Source organism: Onthophagus taurus, chromosome 8, assembly GCF_036711975.1.
Source record: "Onthophagus taurus isolate NC chromosome 8, IU_Otau_3.0, whole genome shotgun sequence".
Lineage (NCBI taxonomy): Eukaryota > Metazoa > Arthropoda > Insecta > Coleoptera > Scarabaeidae > Onthophagus > Onthophagus taurus.
In genome coordinates this window covers 14,261,884-14,282,580 of record NC_091973.1, presented here as the reverse complement: position 1 = coordinate 14,282,580, position 20,697 = coordinate 14,261,884, and the positions used below count along the sequence as shown (strand labels likewise).

At 34.6% G+C, this 20,697-nt stretch overlaps 2 protein-coding genes and 2 long non-coding RNA genes across 5 annotated transcripts; 3 read left to right on the top strand and 1 right to left on the bottom strand.

The window, feature by feature from the left end:
* The first annotated feature begins 271 nt into the window (after window positions 1-271).
* Window positions 272-1,916, top strand: LOC111419515 (uncharacterized). 2 transcript variants are annotated; one of them, XR_011641374.1, is made up of 6 exons: window positions 272-589; window positions 651-822; window positions 897-1,262; window positions 1,322-1,568; window positions 1,624-1,754; window positions 1,823-1,916. It is a non-coding gene; the product is annotated as an uncharacterized lncRNA (long non-coding RNA). The 2 variants fall into 2 exon arrangements; XR_011641373.1 differs by having other exon boundaries at window positions 273-589; window positions 909-1,262.
* A 540-nt stretch (window positions 1,917-2,456) lies between these two features.
* LOC139431037 (uncharacterized) lies at window positions 2,457-4,442 on the top strand. The gene is made up of 2 exons (XM_071198604.1): window positions 2,457-3,184; window positions 3,250-4,442. Coding segments are annotated over exons 1-2 (900 nt in total). The 5' UTR covers window positions 2,457-3,183; the 3' UTR covers window positions 4,149-4,442.
* Window positions 4,443-9,502: 5,060 nt separating this feature from the next.
* LOC139431084 (uncharacterized) lies at window positions 9,503-10,308 on the top strand. Its single transcript, XR_011641378.1, has 3 exons — window positions 9,503-10,094; window positions 10,157-10,188; window positions 10,243-10,308. It is a non-coding gene; the product is annotated as an uncharacterized lncRNA (long non-coding RNA).
* Window positions 10,309-13,942: 3,634 nt separating this feature from the next.
* Window positions 13,943-16,726, bottom strand: LOC139431225 (uncharacterized). Its single transcript, XM_071198863.1, has 3 exons — window positions 16,171-16,726; window positions 15,203-16,106; window positions 13,943-15,161 (listed from the first exon to the last, which is right to left on the bottom strand). The coding sequence occupies exons 1-3, from the start codon at window positions 16,724-16,726 to the stop codon at window positions 13,943-13,945; spliced, it is 2,679 nt and encodes an 892-aa protein (XP_071054964.1).
* Window positions 16,727-20,697: the final 3,971 nt, after the last annotated feature.

The window sequence follows — 20,697 nt, the reverse complement described above, 5'->3', positions numbered from 1 at the left end:
CTGCGGAATAGTTTCTAGTTTTTATTTTATTATCATTTAATAAAGTTTTCTTTTAAAATTAGTTTAAATAGTTAGTTTCAAGATAGTTAGTTTACAGTACGAAAAGTAAAATAAAGAAAGGCAGATGTTATATTTAAATGTAAGTTTAAGTTTATTGTATAAAACAGGTTTTGAAAATAATAAAAGTTCAATTCATCTCCAGACATGGTTTGATTCACATGACAGCGTTTGATGTTAAAGATGATATTCACAATAACTGGGAGCCATTGAGGTCTTATATATAATCTAGAGTGCGTATGTGGTGGTGGTGGGGGTAATCAGAAAGTCGGACATGTTGGATGTACCGACCTGAACTTAGCTATAGTTTCAAATCTCTCTTGTCCCTAGAATTATAACCTCAAAATTCTCATAAACGTCACTTTCGTAGTTTCGTATACGGTTTCGTATTTGGATACGTCGTTATTTTCCAGTGTTGTGTTTGGTTTGTGTTATTGTGTTTTTTAGGACAAATTTTAGTAAACATGGGACGAACATGTAGTGTTATCACTTGTAAAAATTCGTATAAAAACAAAAATATTACGTTTCACCAGTAAGTTGCTACTTTCGGAATGTAAATAATCTTGTAAATAATTCTGTTTTTATTTATTTAGAATTCCAGACTATGCGATTTTGAAGAGAAAGTGGATAGAAGTTTTGGAAGGGAATGTAAAGCGCACTGTAAAGACTATTTTTATTTGTAGTGATCATTTTAATAATGAGAGTTTGGACAAATCGGGGCCTAATGTTCGAGTAAAATTAGGTTGTGTACCGACAAAAATACAGGTTAGTGAAGAATTGTTTGAATACACCTTGAAATCTAATCCAACAAGAATATATTTTATGTTATTTATTTTAAGAATTTATTTTAGTTTACTTCAAAAAAGAATAAATTTTAATTTATAATCAAGAACACTTGACAATAAAGTGTGTAGGTATTTTAATGTGATTAATATACATTAGGTAGGTAGTTAAATAAGTACTTAGCAATGCTTTCGCTTGAACGTAAGTAGATCAATTATTTTTAACCTGTATTTATGTGAATATGTGTACATTTGTGTAAGTATACTCTGCAGCATGTTGAGCATAATCTAATATGTTTCACACATCTTCAATAACTTGTTATCATATAGGGCAATTGGCATACACCTAAAACTTCTAGGGTTAAAAGTAACAGATTCCGATTAAAGCGGAATCTTAAGCTGTCATTCGATAACGAACCTGATGTAAGAAAGTTATTTAGATCTACACACAACAACTACATAGTCACAAGTGCACGATTTAGGTTTCAGAAAAAAGGCGAAGAGTCGTTTTAGACCATACCTACTGCATTAATGATGAAAAATTATATAAAGAAGTACAGATGTTAAGAAAAAAAATGGTTTTTTACAAGAAAAAAATTCATTTGCTTCAGCAAAATTTGAGGCATCAGAAAAAGAAAATCTGTAATGGCAAAGCACTATTAAATAACTTGAAACAAAGTGGTAAAATTTCGGCAATAGCAGAAAATATTTTAGAACATTCCTTTTCAGGTGACTTGTTCTATTTTTCTATTAAAATATTCTTGTATAATTTCATATTTTGTAGATGTTTTAGATAGTCTTCTTTCTAGATGTGCCTTGCAAAAAAAAGAATGATTATACTATTAAAAAAAAGTTTGATGCGGATTTAAGGACATTTGCATTAACGCTTAATTTTTTGTCATCTAAGGCTTATGAGTAATATTTTTTAATATTTTTTAATTTTTTATGTTGTTATTCTTATTAAAGTTTTATTTTTGTTGTAGGTTTTCGAATTCTTCTTGTTTCACATATATTTTTGTAATTTGGTAGGTTGGAAGATTATTTACAACAGTCCATAAAATGTTTCTGGTTACTTGATTTGAAGTTCAAGTAAAATTTATTATTAAGGAATGTTCAGTTCTTTTAAAATAAACTAACAATTATCTATAAACAAAAGGTAATATTTTCTTCTTAGTTTATGTTAAAAATTATTAAGTTCTGTTAAAATATTATCTAATTAATAATTATTTATCAATAAAAAATTAATGTGTTTTATTTTGATTATTATTTTCTGTCTTTCCAGTTTATAATAATGTAAATTCTTGCATAAGTATATATAAGAATTTCGAATTTCCCGCTAAATTGGTACATCCAACATGGCGACCTTTTGGGCTTCATTTTTGGCGTGGTGGGGACAATAGCATACGCACTCTAGATTATATATAAGACCTCAATGCTGGGAGCTCACTGGAGTAGTATAGATTCGCCGATTCAAGAACCTCCTCCTCGAACCTGCGTTCTAGGAGGAGGTTCTTGAATCGGCAAATTTTTTGGGGGTCAGAGGAGGTTCGATGAGGAGAGGAGGTTCTTGAATCGGCGATTCTTTTGAGGGTCGGAGGAGATTCTTTTGAGGGTCGGAGGAGATTCGATGAAGAGAGGAGGAGGTCAATTAACTTGAGAAGGTTATGTTATTTTGACGAAATTATTAAAAATTTATCTTTATTAAAAATGTATCTTTATTTAGGTTATGTTATTAAAAATTTATCTTTATATGTAACCTGTTTACCTAGATGAAAACAATTACTATGTTTATCCTTCGACGCTTCTCAATGAACTGTTAATGTTTTCGATATATCTCTTAATTTATTATTATACACAAAGGTATACGGTTTTGAGACATGTAGGTATACAAACAAGTGAGTCATAACTTACCTGCGAGATATTTTTTATTTTATTATGTAAAGGTGTACAGGTATTTAAGAATATGCGAGGAGGTTCTTGAATCGGCAAATTTTTTGGGAGGACAGGTTTGAGGAGGAGGTCAACTAACTTGTTAGTAGTAGATGAGTCATGATCCACCTGCGAGATATTTTTTAAGAGCTTCTTAATAAATTTGTCATGCGTTTTGTCTGACGTCTCACGATATAATGACATGTTAGAACATGTATAATAGATATATTCGGTAATGATGTGAAATATTACTCCCCCCACCAGCAACCTTATGTATTGCTATAAATACAAACGTTGGTCGAAGTTGTACCGCAGAGTGTTGTGCTTCAGAGTAAGGTTTTTGTGTATTTAGTACATATTAAAAATATCGTGTAGATTTTTGGTGCATTTAGTACAGAGGATTTTTAACGTAACGAGTAAGTAATTCAAATGTAATACAAGTAGATAATGTACTAATGTAAACAATAATATTGATGTTTAGTGGCAACCAGACCGAACCCCAAATGTCCAACTAAGAGAGCTGCTGTAAATTCATTTGAAAAGGGTGAAAATAAAAAACCTGCCCGAAACATCAAAATGGAGGGTAATTGTAATGAGACAACTGCAACAAATGTGTCGCTAGTAAGTGATAATCAAAGAAAAAAGGATGTGGTATTCGATGGAATTAATTTGTTGGCTTCCGACTTAGCGGAGTACGTATTTCCTAGCAATCAACAACATTATGTAGAAAATTGTGGAAAGTTACCTTTCACAAGTAACGTAGTATTAAATGAAGCAGTGAAAAATAATCTCCAAAAAGGTAATCAAGCGCCATTATTCTCCGAGAGTACATATTATTTAAATAAAAGTCGAACGAAATGGATATCGGTTGGCATGTCTGCCAATCTACATTTTGATCCGGTTATAAGATTAATGGGAAAAGGACAATGCATAACTTTTACCGAAGACGAATGGAAAAATGTGATTAATAGCAGACAATTGATTATGAATAGTTTTGTTGGTGATTTATCGACACCACCACATTTCGTTGTAAGCGGCGTGACCTGCAGCAGCCAATGGATAGAAAATGTACGAAAAGTGTTGAAAATGGAAAGGGGGTCAGAAATATTTTACCTGGCGTACGACTCGTTACACGAATTGTGGAAACTTAGCGATTTAGTTTCGAGTAGGGTAGAAGTATTAAAGTGTATGGAATATAAAAATTATTACGATAGCGTGATCGATGTGGTATCAACAATGCAAGGTGATATAAAATCGAATATATTGGTTGCTTCAAACGGTGCACCAAGTGAACATTTGTGCGTAACTAAAGAACTGCTCGTATACGGTATGGATAAGATATTACTGGATTTAGATTTGCACGCATTAATGAAGATGTGAAGTGAATAAAATGGAAAAAAAAGTGACGTTTTGCGAATCGAAAAATAGAGTGTACCGAATGCACACTTGGACGTTTGCTTACAGACAATCAAGGATAAGTGACTGGGAAGAAAAGATGTTGGATAGAATTAGATTTAAGACTAGGATAAGAAACGTAAATAAGTTATTAGAAAAATATTTAGATGTAGATTATAGATTAAATATATATCAAGAACGTTTTAGCATTGTAGAGTAATCGAAATGTTTTTAACTGAGTAACGATTAATTTTTAGGATAGGTATTAGTAGATTTAAGTGTAGCCGAATAATAATAATAATAATAATAATATTAATAGATTTAAGTATAAATTAAGAGCAAAACTGTTTTTGTAAAATATTTAAAAGGAATAAAAGCTTAAAGCACAACAGCAGAGCTTCATTTCTAGTTTTTCACTGTGAAGAAAAGGAAGAAGGAGTGAAATTATAAAATGAATTTGTTAGAACCTAATCGTAACAGTTATCGTTTGACAGGCAAACGAATTGGTCGAGGATTTTTTAACAAGTTGATAGATAAACTTCCGATAGAACTTCATTTGCCAGGATATAATTTTTGTGGACCGGGTACCAAGTTGGAAAAGAGATTATCGAGAGGAGATCGAGGCATGAATCCATTAGACGAAGCGTGTAAGAAACACGATATAGCATATACGGTCAGTTCAAATTTAAAATTTAGACACGACGCAGACAGAGCATTATATAAAGCAGCGAAAGAACGAATACGAAATAAAGAGTCTACTCTTGGAGAAAAAGTGGCATCGTCCGCAGTTGCCGCCTTAATGAAAGCAAAAGTAGCGGTCGGTATGGGCGTAGGTAGAAAAAGAAATCGTACGGGTCGACGACCTTTAAAAAAAGTCCGAACGCGTGTAAAGCGTGGTGGAGCTATATCTTTTGTAGATGCACTTCGATTCGCTCGCAACGCAATATCGAGATCAGGTGCTAAGAATTTGTTGACAAACGTTAAAGCGGCGTACGGAGCTTTGAAAAAGATAAGAAAAAGAATTTCCGAACCTAGAGGTCGAGTTATTCGAATTCCGAAAACGGGAGGATTTTTACCTTTAATTCCCCTGTTCGCAGCTTTAGGTGCCCTAGGTAGTATCGGCGGTGGTGCTGCCGCTATTGCAAGAACTATAAACAACGCGAAAACAGCTAGAGAGCAATTAGATGAAGAACGAAGACATAACAAGGCTATGGAAGCAAAGGCCGTAGGTAGCGGATTTTATATAAAACCATATAAGAAAGGTTGCGGTTTGTTTATTGAAGGAAAGGGGAATAATGTTGGCGGCACAGGTTACTTCAATAAGCCCTATAAGAAAGGTTGCGGTATAACCACTAGTTCAAAAAACTAGTTCGAATACCTCGTCGTGCGTTAACTAACGTCGAGTTGGAAAAGTTTGCGAAAGTACTAAAAATTCCACATTTTCGGGGTATATTTATGAGAGACAATCTCCCGAGTAAGATTAAAAAGAAGGAAAGAGGTATTGTTAACTTGGATAACTTGAAAGGACGAGGGACTCATTGGGTCGCCTATAAGAAAGACGACAAGGACATATACTATTTCGACAGTTACGGTGATTTAAGACCGCCATTAGAAATTGAACAATATTTGCTGTCAGACGGTAGGGGTGGTCAAGTAAAGTATAATTACTGTCGATATCAAAGAGAAATAGATCAAAATTGCGGACAGTTGTGTCTGAAGTTTCTAAGTAATAAAAGGATCTATTAGAGTCTAGAGACGTTTAGACGTTCAGAAGTAATGGAGAAAGAAGCAATACACACGACATATACATTTACGTTGACTGGAAAGTCATCTGAATTGACTTGTAATTTTAATCCTCCGATCTATTTGAACGAATTTGGTAGTTACGAGTTGGCTCTTTTGAATTTCGAAACGTTTAATAGTTTAGCAAACGTTAATAAAAACAACAACGTAATCCAATACGAAGATAAGACAGGACATTTTAAAAACAATATAATAGTACCTGTTGGAACGTACGATATTGATGATATTGCCGAGTTCGTGAATGAACAGCTAGACAAAAGACACGCTAAAAGTGTCGTAATAAGGATTAAGGGGAATAATAACACACAACATTCTTTAATAAAAAGTACCCGTCGAATTAATTTTGCATGCGATAATTCTATAGGGCCGTTACTTGGCTTCAAGCCTCAAATATTACCTAGAGATACGGAAGTGGAATCCGATTTCGTAGTAAACATAAATAAAACGAACGCCTTACAAATTTATTGTAATTTAGTGACGGGATCGTATAATAACGGAGTTCCCGTGCACGTTTTATATCATTTTTTCCCAAACGTTCCGGCAGGTTTTAAAATAATCGAATCACCACAACTACCTATTTATTTACCGGTTTTAACGAACGTGATTAGTAGCTTAACAGTACGTATACTTGATCAGGACGGAAACTTGGTAGACTTCAGAGAAGAAGAAATAACAGTGAGAGTTCACCTGAGATCGATAAATTGAATTATTTAAATTTGACTAACGTTATGACAGTGTTATATCAAAACAAAAGAATGCGGTGGTCAAGAAGAGACAGAGCGAGAAAATTGTTTAATGGAGAAAACTATAAAGCGCGCGTCATCAGTCAACGTAGCGGCAGTAGAAGACGATCCATTCATCGATTATCACCAGTCAATCGAAGGTATTTAGTTCAGTTAGGATACGAAGTGTTAAAGTAATGGACATTTTAAAAGTAACGGATAAGATAAAAACAGATCACTCTATCGTAAGTTATGAATTCCATTCGCATCAACCGTTTGGATCGACCACGTTCGATAACAATGACGAAATTAGAATTTCAATTCCGGAAATAGATAATTATACTTTACCGAGCGAGAGTTATCTATACGTCGAGGGTAGCGTTCGTAAGTTAGCCGCGGACGGAAGTATAACAAAAGATGCCAGCGCAACGGGGCAATTGGTTAACAATCCCGTTGCATTTATGTTTAGCGATATTCGATATCTTATTAACGGAGTACATGTTGATGGTGTGCGGAACGTCGGTATAAGCTCATGCATGAAGGGTTATTTCTCATCTACGCAGAACGAGGTGGTGAAATTAGAGAACGCCGGTTGGCACATAAAACCTTGGAAAGATGATATAGCGGGTGTTTCAAAGGCTTTAGATAAAAATGGAAATTTCGGTCTTAGCGTTCCGCTAAAAACGTTGCTAGGATTCGCAGAAGATTTCAGAAAGATCATGATGAACGTTCGACAGGAACTTGTGCTAATTCGCGGACACGATGATACGGACGTCATCTTTCAACCAGCAGCCGCTCCGAACGATGAAAAATTGAAATTGATCATTAATAAAATTATATGGAGAGTTCCTCACGTGGCGGTGGGATTACGCGAACAGTTGGCATTAACAAAACTATCAGAAAGAAACGTAGACATTCACGTTCCTTTTCGATCGTGGGAAATACACGAGTACCCTCAATTACCTCAAACTACGAAGCAATCTTGGGCCGTCAAAACTGCTCCACAATTGGAAACGCCTAGATTTATAATCATCGGATTTCAAACAAATCGAAAGGGTATATTTAAAGGAAACATGGCATTATTTGATAATATAAACTTAACGAACGTAACGGTTTTCTTGAATGGAGAACGTTTTCCGTACGATAATTTGAATGTGGATTTTGATAACAATCACTATGCGATTTTGTATGATATGTATTCAAGATTTCAGCAAGCATACTACTATCAAGAAAGCGAACCTTTGTTTTCACCGGAAGAATTTAAAACTTACGCGCCGTTAATTGGAATCGATTGCACGTATCAACAGGAAGCAATACATAAAAGCGGAGTAGAAATAAAAATCGAGTATTCAACGAAAAATCCAATTCCGGAAGGTACGACAGCTTACGCATTAATTCTGCATGACAGAGCATTTGTGTATTCGCCTCTTACGAAAATGGTTAAGCAATTAATATAGTGGTACTGTTGAAGCAACGTCATTTAGTGTATCTCTAAACATCGAAGGAAACGTTTGCATATAGTGGTATATTATGGATATTATGGTTTTTCAAAGGGATTTTATTATTTTGGACATTCAAGGTTTCACGATAAACGATGAAGAATTTATCCCAAAGGAACTGGCTTCTTACGACAGTAATCATTGTATAAGTCATTACGTGTTTCAACCTAGTCGAAGCTTTTCTTCACTATCTACCAAATTTCGCAATACGGCGAATTGGTTAATGAGTCATCATCATTGTATTGATTGGAACGACGGGTTTGTTCCTGCGTCTCGTTTCGATGAGATCGTTTATTATTTGTGTCGTTCGACAAAAGTAGCGTACGTAAAAGGACGTGAGAAAGCTACATTTTTAAGAAGAATTTTAACAATACCGGTAAAAGAATTGCCGGAAAATGAATGCAAATTGGAGGTTGGTGCGCCGATGTGTCCCTATCATAAAAAGAGACCAAGTATGTGCTCCTTATCGAATGTTTTTTATTTATTTTCATACGTATTCAGACATCTATAACTATATGTAAACGAATTGAGGAAGGCAGACGGGTAGTAGCGGTAGAGCAGTTCAAGATGGAACGTCTTTGGCGGTTAGTTACCAGATTGGGACTTTCAACTTTTATAATTAATAAAGTGTGGGATATTATGGAAAGATACGAATCTGATTTATCTTTTGCGAATATTAAAAACTACGAATTATGTTATTTACCAATCGATTATTATATCAATAAAGTAAAGCCATTAGATTTGGCGGCGGTTTGGTTTAAATTACCGTTGAAGTATAGAAACGATGAGCGATTACAAAGCAAGCTGCCCTGTTTTGAACATTATAATTTGCCTCATTGGGAAACGCATATTGATGGTCCACCATCGGCAAGAAAGGATTGTTCTTTATGTATGGTTTAGTATATAAACATTGTCAGTTATAGATTGTAAATTAACAATAATAATAAAAGATTGTAAAAAGTGTAAAAAGTTGTTTTAATTTAAAAGAAAAAATAGTTAATCTAAATGAATACATGGTATGTATACATTGGGTTGGGTTGGTATGATTTGGGTTGTACATTGAAAAAGTATTAAATTGGAAGAAAAAAAAGGAAGAAAGAAAGGGGAAAAAAGGAAGAAAAAAAAAGAAAAAAAAAAGAAAAAAAAAAAAGAAAAAAAAAAAAGAAAAAAAAAAAAGAAAAAAAAAAGAAAAAGGGAAAAGGATTGTTTATTGAAGCTCCTCCTATGCTCCTCCCATGCTCCTCCTCAGGCTCCTCCCAAAGTGGAGATGGAAGAGTGGGGATGGGAGTGGGGGAAATCTAAAATTCCCCCCCCCCCCCCGGTTGCCAGGAAAGTAGAGCCAGAAAAAAAGTACCCCCACTCTAACTCCGCCCATTCCCCACTCCTCCCCCTTGTCACGCCCCACCCCACGCCCCCCTTCATTACTCTACTATAAGAAGGCACCTCCCAGCCTTTGAAAGTCACTTAAGTGTTTGTGTTCTTCAGTTTTTTGGTAAGTACAACCTTCTTTATTATCATGTTTATATAACGTTCATTTTCTCTCCATCACTACAGCTCTTTCTACAACTTTCTCTTTTTTGGTGAGTAAAACTATATTTGTTTTGCATGTTTATATAATATTTAAAATTGTTTTTTCCACTCCTAGACATCCTTGCTCATTCAGCTTTCTCTTTTTTTGCTGTGTTTTATTTGGTAAGTAACCTTTTCTACTTCCATGTTTATATAATATATTCTTGCTTTATTTCATCATGACAGCTCGTTCTACTTTGTTTTTGTGAGTACAACTTGTTTATTTGTTTGTTATGTTAAATTGATATTTTTTTCCCAATTCCTACAGGAGCTTACTGCTGATCAGTTCGATTAGACCGATCAGTTTTTAACATCGTAATTTCAGCAACTTTTTTCTGGTAAGTATAGTCTCCTTTCTTGACATATATTGTTTTTAATCTTGTGTTTTTCATTCCTATAGCTCCTTCTATTTTTTCAAGTTAACTTTTATTGGTAAGCATAACTTTATTTTTTCGAACGTTTTATCATTCATATCCTATCATTCAGCACTTTGTTGACAAGCACCCTCTGCAGTTAGATTTTAACGTGCAACTGTATTTTTCATCAAGCGATGTAACTTAGAGCGAAGACTTAGAGGAGTCAAGGATTCGGTCGGAAACCGCATATGCACCCATCGCAAGGCCCTTACAGGATATTGTCGCAAAACTTGACACTGCGCCTTTACTATCCATTCCAAAACGAAGTTTATCTCCAAAAGAAGAAAAATTGATATCTAAGATACAACGCTACTCGCCGGATATTTCTGACGTACCAGCTAAAACCGAGACCGAATATTTTATTCGAAAACCGAAAGTTCCATTAAAAGAACAACGACGAAAATTTGCTACATCGACTCCTGAAAAAAGGTTGGTATCTTCTCCCACGTCTTCTCCTCTTGGTCCATTAGCTCATGCAGAAGAAGAAGTATATGAAGTTCCGCCGGGCGAAGAAGAAGAACTCCTCGATTCTAGCGAGGATACCGGAGCTCTTATTTCGGACGCACATAATCGAATAGAACGACTTAAAGATGAAATAGAAGAAAGATTGGAGTCTCCAGAGGTACAAGCCGCTTTGAGTCAGTTTCATCCTTTGCCCAGAACGTATATTGTTGGTTTAACAACTGATTTAAAAGATGATTATGATCGTTTATACGGTGTTCGCGAAACTCCCGAAGGTTTCTACATTGGAGTCAGTCCTGTTCACTTTGAGGATCAGGATATTCACGTTGGAAACTTCAAATATACGGGAACCGTTGGTTTATATGATTTACTATTTAAAAACGAACCGGGCAAATTTACAATTCAGGACATGCGCAACTACAAAGATATCTTACTACGTTCAAATGCTCCGTACATTAATTACATTCCAGAGGCAGGTATGACTACTGAGGACGACAGTGGGAAATTTCAGAATATTATCAAGCCTATCGTTGAAGGTAACAAACCCAAGGTGCATTGGGCTAAATACTGGCCGAATCCGAAGAAAAAAGTCGGTGGTGCATTACAAAAACAAGTCGTTCCTGGGGCTCTTATCGAATACGAGTATTGGGACGATCCCAACGAACTTGTCGACAGACTGCGTTTGTTGATGGCCTCGCAAACTGCAGGTCATTCTGCACATGTCAATGAAATATCATCAATAATATCGGAGCTAACAGAGGCCGAGATTATACGTTAAAATATTATCATAAATATACGACTCTCACATTTTTTGTTTTAAAACACCGACGTTTGTGAACTAGAGCAGATGAGTTTAAGCAAGTTCGGAAAACATTCGTCTAGTATGACGATCGATAAGTTTGGTAAACACGTACACGGACACAACATTGCTGCTCATTTTAATAAACGTGAAAACTTACAACGATATTTCAAACAACCAACTATACTTACGTTTAGCGGAGATGGAACTACGGATACAACGGATAATTATTACATTATTCAAAATTTAGGTTACGTAAGTAAATATATAAACTTTTTATATATTGGTGAAATAGTGAAATACCGATTTGAAGGAGACGTTGAAATGATTATTAACGGGAGTATCTTCGATCCAAATAAAAAGTTAAATGTTCTCTTCTTTGGAGATAAAATAGTTTGCAAACCCACAACGAAGACCACTTTACTCAAGAAACCATTTATGGTAGAACTGCTCATTGAAATATCCAGAAAATGAGCGATATTAAAAGGTCCGTCGTAAACGAGTTGCACGCGTCCGCGAGGAAAAAGTATAAACGCAGACGTGTTATTATAAAAGGTTTAACGGACTTATTTCAAGCTGATTTAGTGGAGATGATACCTTATTCAAAAGCAAATGGTAATTTTAAATATATTCTAACAGTTATTAATGCTTTCTCAAAGTATGGCTGGGCTGTACCACTAAAAAACAAAACTGGCAAAGAAGTTACGCGAGCTATGGAAACAATTCTATCGGAAAAGCGAAAAAACATACCGAAGAATCTGCAAACGGATAACGGAAAAGAATTTTACAATGAGGATTTTAAAAAGCTCATGTCACGATATCACATCAATCACTACAGTTCATTTTCCAATTTAAAGAGTTCTATTGTTGAACGGTTTAATAGAACAATAAAAGAAAAAATGTGGAAAGAATTTAGTATGCAAGGTAACTATCGTTGGTTGGAATTGCTTCCCAAATTAATTCTGGATTATAACAACCAAGTTCACAGGACGATAGGAATGAAACCTAGCGAGGTAAATAACAGAAACGCATCGACACTGTTAAAAACTGTATATAATTACATAAAAATTGTCGATCCTTATACCAAAAAATTTAATGTCGGTGATCACGTCAGAGTGAGCAAGCATCGACACGCCTTCACCAAAAACTATACTCCCAATTGGTCTAACGAAGTGTTTACAATACATTCTGTTCGTAATACTTTCCCAACAACATATCTGCTCAAAGATGCATCCAATGAAAAAATTATGGGTGGTTTTTATCGAGAGGAATTACAAAAAGTTAAATATCCTGACGTCTACTTGGTGGAAAAAGTGCTACGGCGAAAAGGAAATCAAGTGTTTGTGAAATGGTTAGGATTAGGTCCGTCTCATAATTCTTGGATCTCAAAAACTAACGTTCTTTAAAACGTATAAAGACCTATTTAAAAGTTTACAAGACTTTATTAACAATCGAACATTACAAATACATTATTATTATTATTCTTTACATTTTTTTTTAAATTAAATTCATTTATTCGCATTCAATCTTTTTATCAACCAATGACCCCACGCCAAAGTATTACATCCGTTCGGTAATATGTATCGTTTATCATCGCACGATGAAAGAGCAATTTTATTCTTTAATTCGGTATACATAGTATGAAATTCTGACTTAAAAATGTACATTTTTTTATGAACCGATCCGCCACATTCAACCACACGTTTATAATCGGTCACGCTTAAATGTTTATCTATAACATATTTCTTTACTCCTTTAGCCTTTTTTACATTATCATTCAACAAGGTGATGCAGTACGCCTTAGCTCCTGTTCCAACAAATGACGTTATGCACCTGTTTGGATATTCATCTTTCATTCTTCCCAACACAGATCGACCGCGAGGTATATTGTGTATATTCTCTAACGGATAATTGGACGTGTCAAAAAATTCAATATTTTCTTTTATATCCTCATATACATTGGGAGTAGTAATTTCTAGGATTAGGGAATCAGTATCGGTGTATAAAAGTGTTATGTTATTTCCATATTTAACTTTTAAGTAATCGTAGAAGAAGCTGTACATTACGGTTTTCGAAAGCTCTAATATACTGAAACCCACATACAGCGGTTTGCAATAACGAACTTCCGCGACGTTCAATTGAACGGCTATCAAATTATCGCAAAATATTTTCGAAGATTTAAAATTTGGTTTAGCTATTAGGGCTTCCACGCCCGGTTTCTTATGACGACATTCCCAGTGGGTAACTAGTCTTATATCCACTCGCTTTTCCACATTTTCCATTGTCTTACCGTATACGATGTTATTCATTGCTTTGTAATGATTTTTTTCAAATTCATTCTTAGCTTTCGCACGTTTATCGGAATTCAAATCGATGTAGCTCCGCATCCAGTTGGATTGTTTAAATTCTAATACTCTGTAAATCTTCGTTAGTTTCAATCCGAACTTGATACACTGCTTTAGATTCACGTAATGAATGATGTATTTTGTTTTATTTTCCAAATTTGCTATTAACTTTGCATTTTTTGAACCTGAATCCGTTCTGGACAAAATGGCAAATCGTTGTGTTCATCATGTATTGCTTCCGGATACTCTAAATCTACCTCGAACACGTAACCCTTTTCGGAATCGTCTTCCGTATTGTAAATATCTAACTTTTGAATCTCTTCATCTGATAGCCATCGAAATCCCCCCGTCGGTAATTTTCGTCTCATTGCGTGTCCATACAAATTCGTAGCGTCGAGATACAAAATATAAGATGGGTCTTTGGTTTCATCAAATTCCATCATTAATTTATTGTTAGCCTTCGCACTGCGTTTAGTGCACATACTTAATCCACCGCGAATACCATTTTTAAAGAAGTGTAACATGTCTATGTCCGTTAATAATTCTAATTTTACCCCTGTCATTCGTAATAATGCATCCCAACCGAAGCCCGGCGCTGTGAAGTAATGACATGGATCTAAAGAGTAATACTTCATCGAGATGGTTCGGAAATTCTCAAATACGTCCGCCAAAAGTAAAACGTCAGACGTTAAATAAATGTCGCTATATTCGCCTAAAGTGCGACAGTTAAATAAGTTCCACACCGTTTGTGCACGACAATAATTTTCTTCGGTTATACTATCGTCGCATAAAGTATTGTAAAAACTACTTCGATCTGGCAGAGCGGTAAGATTCAGCTTTTCGAATGAATCCACAAAGGAGTACGGAAAAACTCCTTTCTGACGTATAAGTCGAAACTGTTCTTCGTTCCTAAAATATTTTCTGATTTGAACGCATTGGTTGTCTTCCAAAAATGAACCCAACTTCTCTAGCGATAAAGCCATAAACCTAAATGAATCCACAAATCTCAATTTCATATGAACCCGCCTTAGCTTTCCCTTGCTGTCAATGTTTTCTCCTACGATAATTTTTTTCGAAAATGATATATACTTTTCTTTATTCTGTGCTATAACGTCCACGTCTTCTTCTTTTAATGCCATATCTTTCACAAACATATGACAATCGTAGTTCGAAAGATTATGAAAGAATATCGGTATGAACTTTGGTAATTGATAATTGATGTTACATACAGCATGTGCGGGTCCTCTATACAACCCAGTTAGGTGATCATGATCGCACACTTTATTACCTTCTTTTATTTTGTGCGAACAAATGTGACAGATATCCTGCATCTCATGTATTAATCTATCAATAGGTGGTAATGGGAGCATTTCTTTTGGATGGCTTAAATAATTTTTGTATATATTCGAACGTCATGTTCCAACTTGCTCATGAAAATTTGAGCAGCATTACATCCGCGATATATTTCAAACTTCGACAATGATTCGTCATATGAACATTTTATATAATATGCAAATGCGTAAGGTTCGTGTTTGAAACATTTGACGGAGTATGAATTATCATCGTTAAGTTCTGTTGCTTCCGCATCGGCGATCGGTTTCTGTAATGCTTCAAAATCTGCATACACCACGAACGGTATTTTTAATTGTCGTTCAAAATTTTCGAACTGTAGTATATTTTCCTTTTCTTCATTTCCATATTTATTTATTTTCAAATTTGTTGTTGGTAAAATTGCCCTTACCTTGCTGCAATCGTCACTTTGATGACGGATAAGTTTATTTTCTGACGTAAAGAATACCAAGCATCCGTCGCAAATATACTTTTCATGACCATTCTGCGATGCTTGCGATGATAGTAATCGAGACAGATTTTTTATCCAACAATAGTGACTATTCCCGGAATCATTTGTAACCAATAATAAATTTATATGTCTTTCTTCTTTTTGTCGACATATATACATTGTAATTATGTCATAATTCATAACACCGTCTTTAAAATACTCATTTATTCCATATACATTAATAGATAGTTTGTTCTGCTTTTCAAATACAGGTATATCTCGTAATTTAACTGGAAAAACAATATTTGAATAGTCTAAGCCGCAGTCTAGGTAATTCGGATACGAAGATGTCCTCTGTGGTAAACCGTTCGGTTCATGTAGTGCGGATGTTACAGCCCATGCAAAACATGCATCATCCGCGTTTTGTATATTTATCACAGCACGCTTTGCTTTTATTTGCGATGGTAGATCGATGTAATTAGATGCTCTGATAGGATTATATTTGTTTAAATTTAACTCCATATAGAGAATTTGCATTAAAGTCCATCCTAAATAAAATATTGAAACATTTATTTTTTAATATATAGGTATATTATGTCACATTACGCTTACCTGAATCTCGTTCCTGGAATTCTGACATTTTTGATGAAATTTCATCAATAAATTCCTTATATATTTTATACAGATCCGACGCTAATGATACTACCTTATTTTTCGTATTGAATGATTTTATTTCACAGTCTTCCTTTGATTGTAAAAAATACAAACCAAAACATTCCATATTTAATTTTACATTTCGGTGAATATCGATTGCGCTTTGTATTAGATTTAGTATTTTTTCTCGAATTCTATGAGAAAATTCATCCAAATCCACAAAAAAACCTTCTTCACTTATTCGATAACTGACGATTTTGTCACCGAATGCTCCAGCTATTCTCTCCACTCCGTCATCGATTATAACAAAAGCGTTACGCTTGTGTGCGTTGCTTCGTAAATGTGCAGAGTAACATTGTCTATTTACATAATCATCGCAAGCCTCACATTTTACTGCTTTTGGAATTTGCGGTGCGTCAAGCTTGATTCTCTTGCCAATACAAGATAATCGTTGATGTCTTTTTAAATTGTCAACTCGAGTAAAACTTTTTCCACAATCCTCACACACGACCATTTTACAATTTAATGTTGTACACTTCTACTTGTTATGAAAGAACTACGTCAATACCACATTTCGCAGGCGTTTATAAACCCTCACCGCTCCTGAAACTTATTGGGGAGGAGGAGGATGCATCGAGTGCGTTTGTATACATGTATATTTATAACTCCGTATACCTCTGCATAATAAATTAAAAAAATATCTCGCAGGTAGATCATGACTCACTTACTAGTATTAAGTTAATTGACCTCCTCCTCGAACGTATCCCCCCAAAAAATTTGCCGATTCAAGAACCTCCTCGCATATTTTAAAGCTCCGTATACCTTTACACAATAAATTTTAAAAAATATCCCGCAGGTAGATCATGACTCACTTATTTGTATACCTACATGTCCCAAAACCGTATATCTTTGTGTACAATAAGTTAAGAGATATATCGAAAACATTACCAGTTCATTGAGAAGCGTCGAAGGATAAACATAGTAATTGTTTTCATCTAGGTAAACAGGTTACATATAAAGATAAATTTTTAATAACATAACCTAAATAAAGATACATTTTTAATAAAGATAAATTTTTAATAATTTCGTCAAAATAACATAACCTTCTCAAGTTAATTGACCTCCTCCTCTCTTCATCGAATCTCCTCCGACCCTCAAAAGAATCGCCGATTCAAGAACCTCCTCTCCTCATCGAACCTCCTCTGACCCCCAAAAAATTTGCCGATTCAAGAACCTCCTCCTAGAACGCAGGTTCGAGGAGGAGGTTCTTGAATCGGCGAATCTATACTACTACTCACTGGAGCTGGAAGCGGCTCCAGGTTTTCTTACGCTCCCGTAATATTGCGTATCAAATTCTCTCTGCTAATGCGCATCTCTATTTCAGATTTCTAACAGCAGAGGTGCCATCTTTGTGTAGAAAAATTAATAATATCGAACGGCGGGAAATGTTAGTTGAAAGATAATTATAGAAAAGAATTAATATTAAGACTTGGTTTAGTTTTAATTGTTATTCAGCGCTAGATGATTGTGTATTTTTGTTTAACTAAAAGTAGAATTAACTCTATGTAACATGGGTTTCGTTGGTGAATTTATCGATATTTGTGAGATCTATTAACGTTAGGGGTGGGGATGCGGATATCATTAATCCGTACCGCGTTTCCTCTTCCTCTTTCGTTATCGATCCTTGGTGTAGTACACTGGTGTAATTTTTAGTAAAGCTTAACCGCATAGTTGTAGAAGATTTTTATTGAAGAATCTCATTAATTGGTTTTGGAGATCTTCTTGTCGTAGAACAAATCGACAAGAAGATCTAAACTAATCTGGTCAATTGTTATTGGCGTGATTTGTTCCGGCGTTCCTGGTTCCGTTTTAATCAACACGGCTATCCGTTTAACTTAAGGTAAAAATATTCTACTTAATATTATTTTCAGGGCTCGATCTTTTAGTTGTTTTGTGCATTTTTATTGAATTTGGTGATTTTTATTGATTTGTAAATTTGAGGTCCCTGATAAATTTTCCATTCGAGTTCGAGACGCCATTTTGGACGCCCTCTAAAACAACATAGTTACATCCGCTTCAAGGCAATGTTTGTATATAAGAGGTTGTCTAGGTTTATTATTATTCTGTAGTATGGTTGCTTACCATACCACAGAATAACCAGAAGTGACACTGGCGGTATCCCGCCAAATCTGACGCCATATTATTGCGAGGAAGCAAGGTATGGCTGCTATTGGTGGTAAATTAAGTTGTCTCTCTCATTCATTGTGCGTTTATCGCGCCTACGGATCCTCGCGATATGATGGCGGATTTTAAATCGAGGTCATAAAACGAGATGCTGCCAACATCAAAAGAATCGACGTCTATGTCACGTCTGGTTATTCTGTGACCATACTGCGCATTACGTAATTGGCGGAAAATAATACCTGGAAATAATTCAAATTTTTAAAATAACGAATTTGAATTACTTTAATATATTTAGTGTGGTATATAATTAACTGCGGTAGGAAAACGGAAAATAATTCAACTTAATTTTTGATATAAATTCACTTATCACAAAATAATTGAGGGAAACTAAAGTAGGAATTGATTTATGTTATACCAGAGAAGACACTTCAGCTCTCACTAAACATGACCTTGAGGTTGCGCGCGCAATCCGCCTCCTCTTTCGTCACGAAACACTCCCGCTCTTACGTCTCACCAACAAAACTAAAATCAAAGTATTGCAGTATAGGAACCTATGTATATAAAAATTGTGTCCAAGGTAGATGAATGAAAGGTATGCTTACGCGCAGAAAGTGATGATGCTCGGAAGCCAATTACTGGCGCGATTTTTAAAAGGTTAATGAGAAGCGAGTAACCTAATATACATTACTGGATTTAATTACGTTACTCAAAAATAAATTAAAATCATTCAAAGAGCACATAACACGCGTTTTTCAATCATCTCCACACACAAAATAAAAATTTTTAACACTTATATCTTAAATAACTATTCTATAGGTAGAAAAGTAAAATAAAACCAGCTTATTATCTTAAAAAATTCGGTATATATTAAGATCAGCAGTCCCTCTTAAAAATCGATGTTTTTCTTTAATCGCTAGGAAATGACTCAAAAGATGCGTTAATGATAAAAAAAAGTGCGCAAAAGTGCAGTACTTACCGAAAAATCACTTTAAAGTTGCGATTTGACGTTTCTTTTTGGAAGTTAAAAGCAATGTTAAATATGCATTTTCGTATTAGATAGCAACAAACTTTCCAGCAACAAACTTGTATCCGTAATTTTCTATCTACTTTCTTAGCTGATATCTTTCTTATTATTAGAGATAGCGAAAAACTAAATGCGCCATTTAAAAGCTTGATTCTTTCTCTATCTAAAACCGGTCTTTGTCTGTCGATAAGTAATACTAAGATCAATCTGTACTTAAAGTACAAAGCGGTGGCTTTGTATTTAGATTAAATAGCTTCAAATTACCAAACTTCAAGCCGTGCAATTGTTATCAAACCGAATTTTAAAAAACTATTATCACATTCAGAAAGAGCGCTCTTTAAATTATCTTAATCCGGGTTTTCGTTGGTAAATATCTATCGGCGTCATGCTTAAATCGCCCTTAATATACATCCCTACACGCAAACACGCTTAATTACTATTCCTTTAAACAACTTTCTTATTTGATAGGGACAAAACTATAGAAGTATAGATCTATCCTATCTACAATTTTCTGCTCTTTCTAATGGTGTATAACACGCGGCGATCGCTGCTTGGTTATAGAGTTTTTTCCTGGTGATATAAGAGAGTTATTGATCCCAACAATGTTTAAAAGTAGCTAAAACGTGTCAATTTGGTAATTTTTTAACAAAAACGTCTTTGTCCAAGTCTATAACTTCAAGATACACTTCTATAGTTTTCCTCATATCAAATAAGAAAGTTGTTTAGAGGTAGAGCAATTAAACGTTTCTGTATATAGAGATGTATATTAAAGGTGATTTAACCATGCTAATAGATATTGACCGACAAAAACCCGGATTAAGATATTTGAAGGGGCGTTCTTTCTGATTGTGAACACAGTTTTTTAAAATTCGGTAGAAGGGTTGAAGTTTGGTAGTATATCTAATACGAAAATGCATATTTAACATTGCTTTTAACTTCCAAAAAGAAACGTCAAATCGCAACTTTAAGGTGATTTTTCGGTAAGTACTGCACTTTTGCGCACTTTTTTTATCATTAACACATCTTTTGAGTCATTTCCTACCAATTAAAAAAAAATCATCGATTTTTAAGGGGACAGCTATTCTTTAATTATTCCAAAATTTCTTAATTTTATTTTTTCTTTGTACGTTATTAATAATAAATTTTTTGCTTTAAATCATGAAGTCTTGCACATATAGGACATGATTCTTACTATTTGTGTTTTCTTACTACTATGATTTCTTACTACATGTCCGCCACTCTTTTAAAACTGAATGGTTCTGTTGACAACGATTTTT

Bases quoted from the DNA above. Each gene is read 5' to 3' on its own strand.
- LOC139431225 (XM_071198863.1), bottom strand. From the start codon at position 16,726: ATGGTCGTGTGTGAGGATTGTGGAAAAAGTTTTACTCGAGTTGACAAT. The intron at 16,107-16,170 runs GTAAGCGTAATG...TATTTTATTTAG, and splicing joins ATTCCAGGAACGAGATTCAG to GATGGACTTTAATGCAAATT. The intron at 15,162-15,202 runs GTTGGAACATGA...AAATTATTTAAG, and splicing joins GCTCAAATTTTCATGAGCAA to CCATCCAAAAGAAATGCTCC.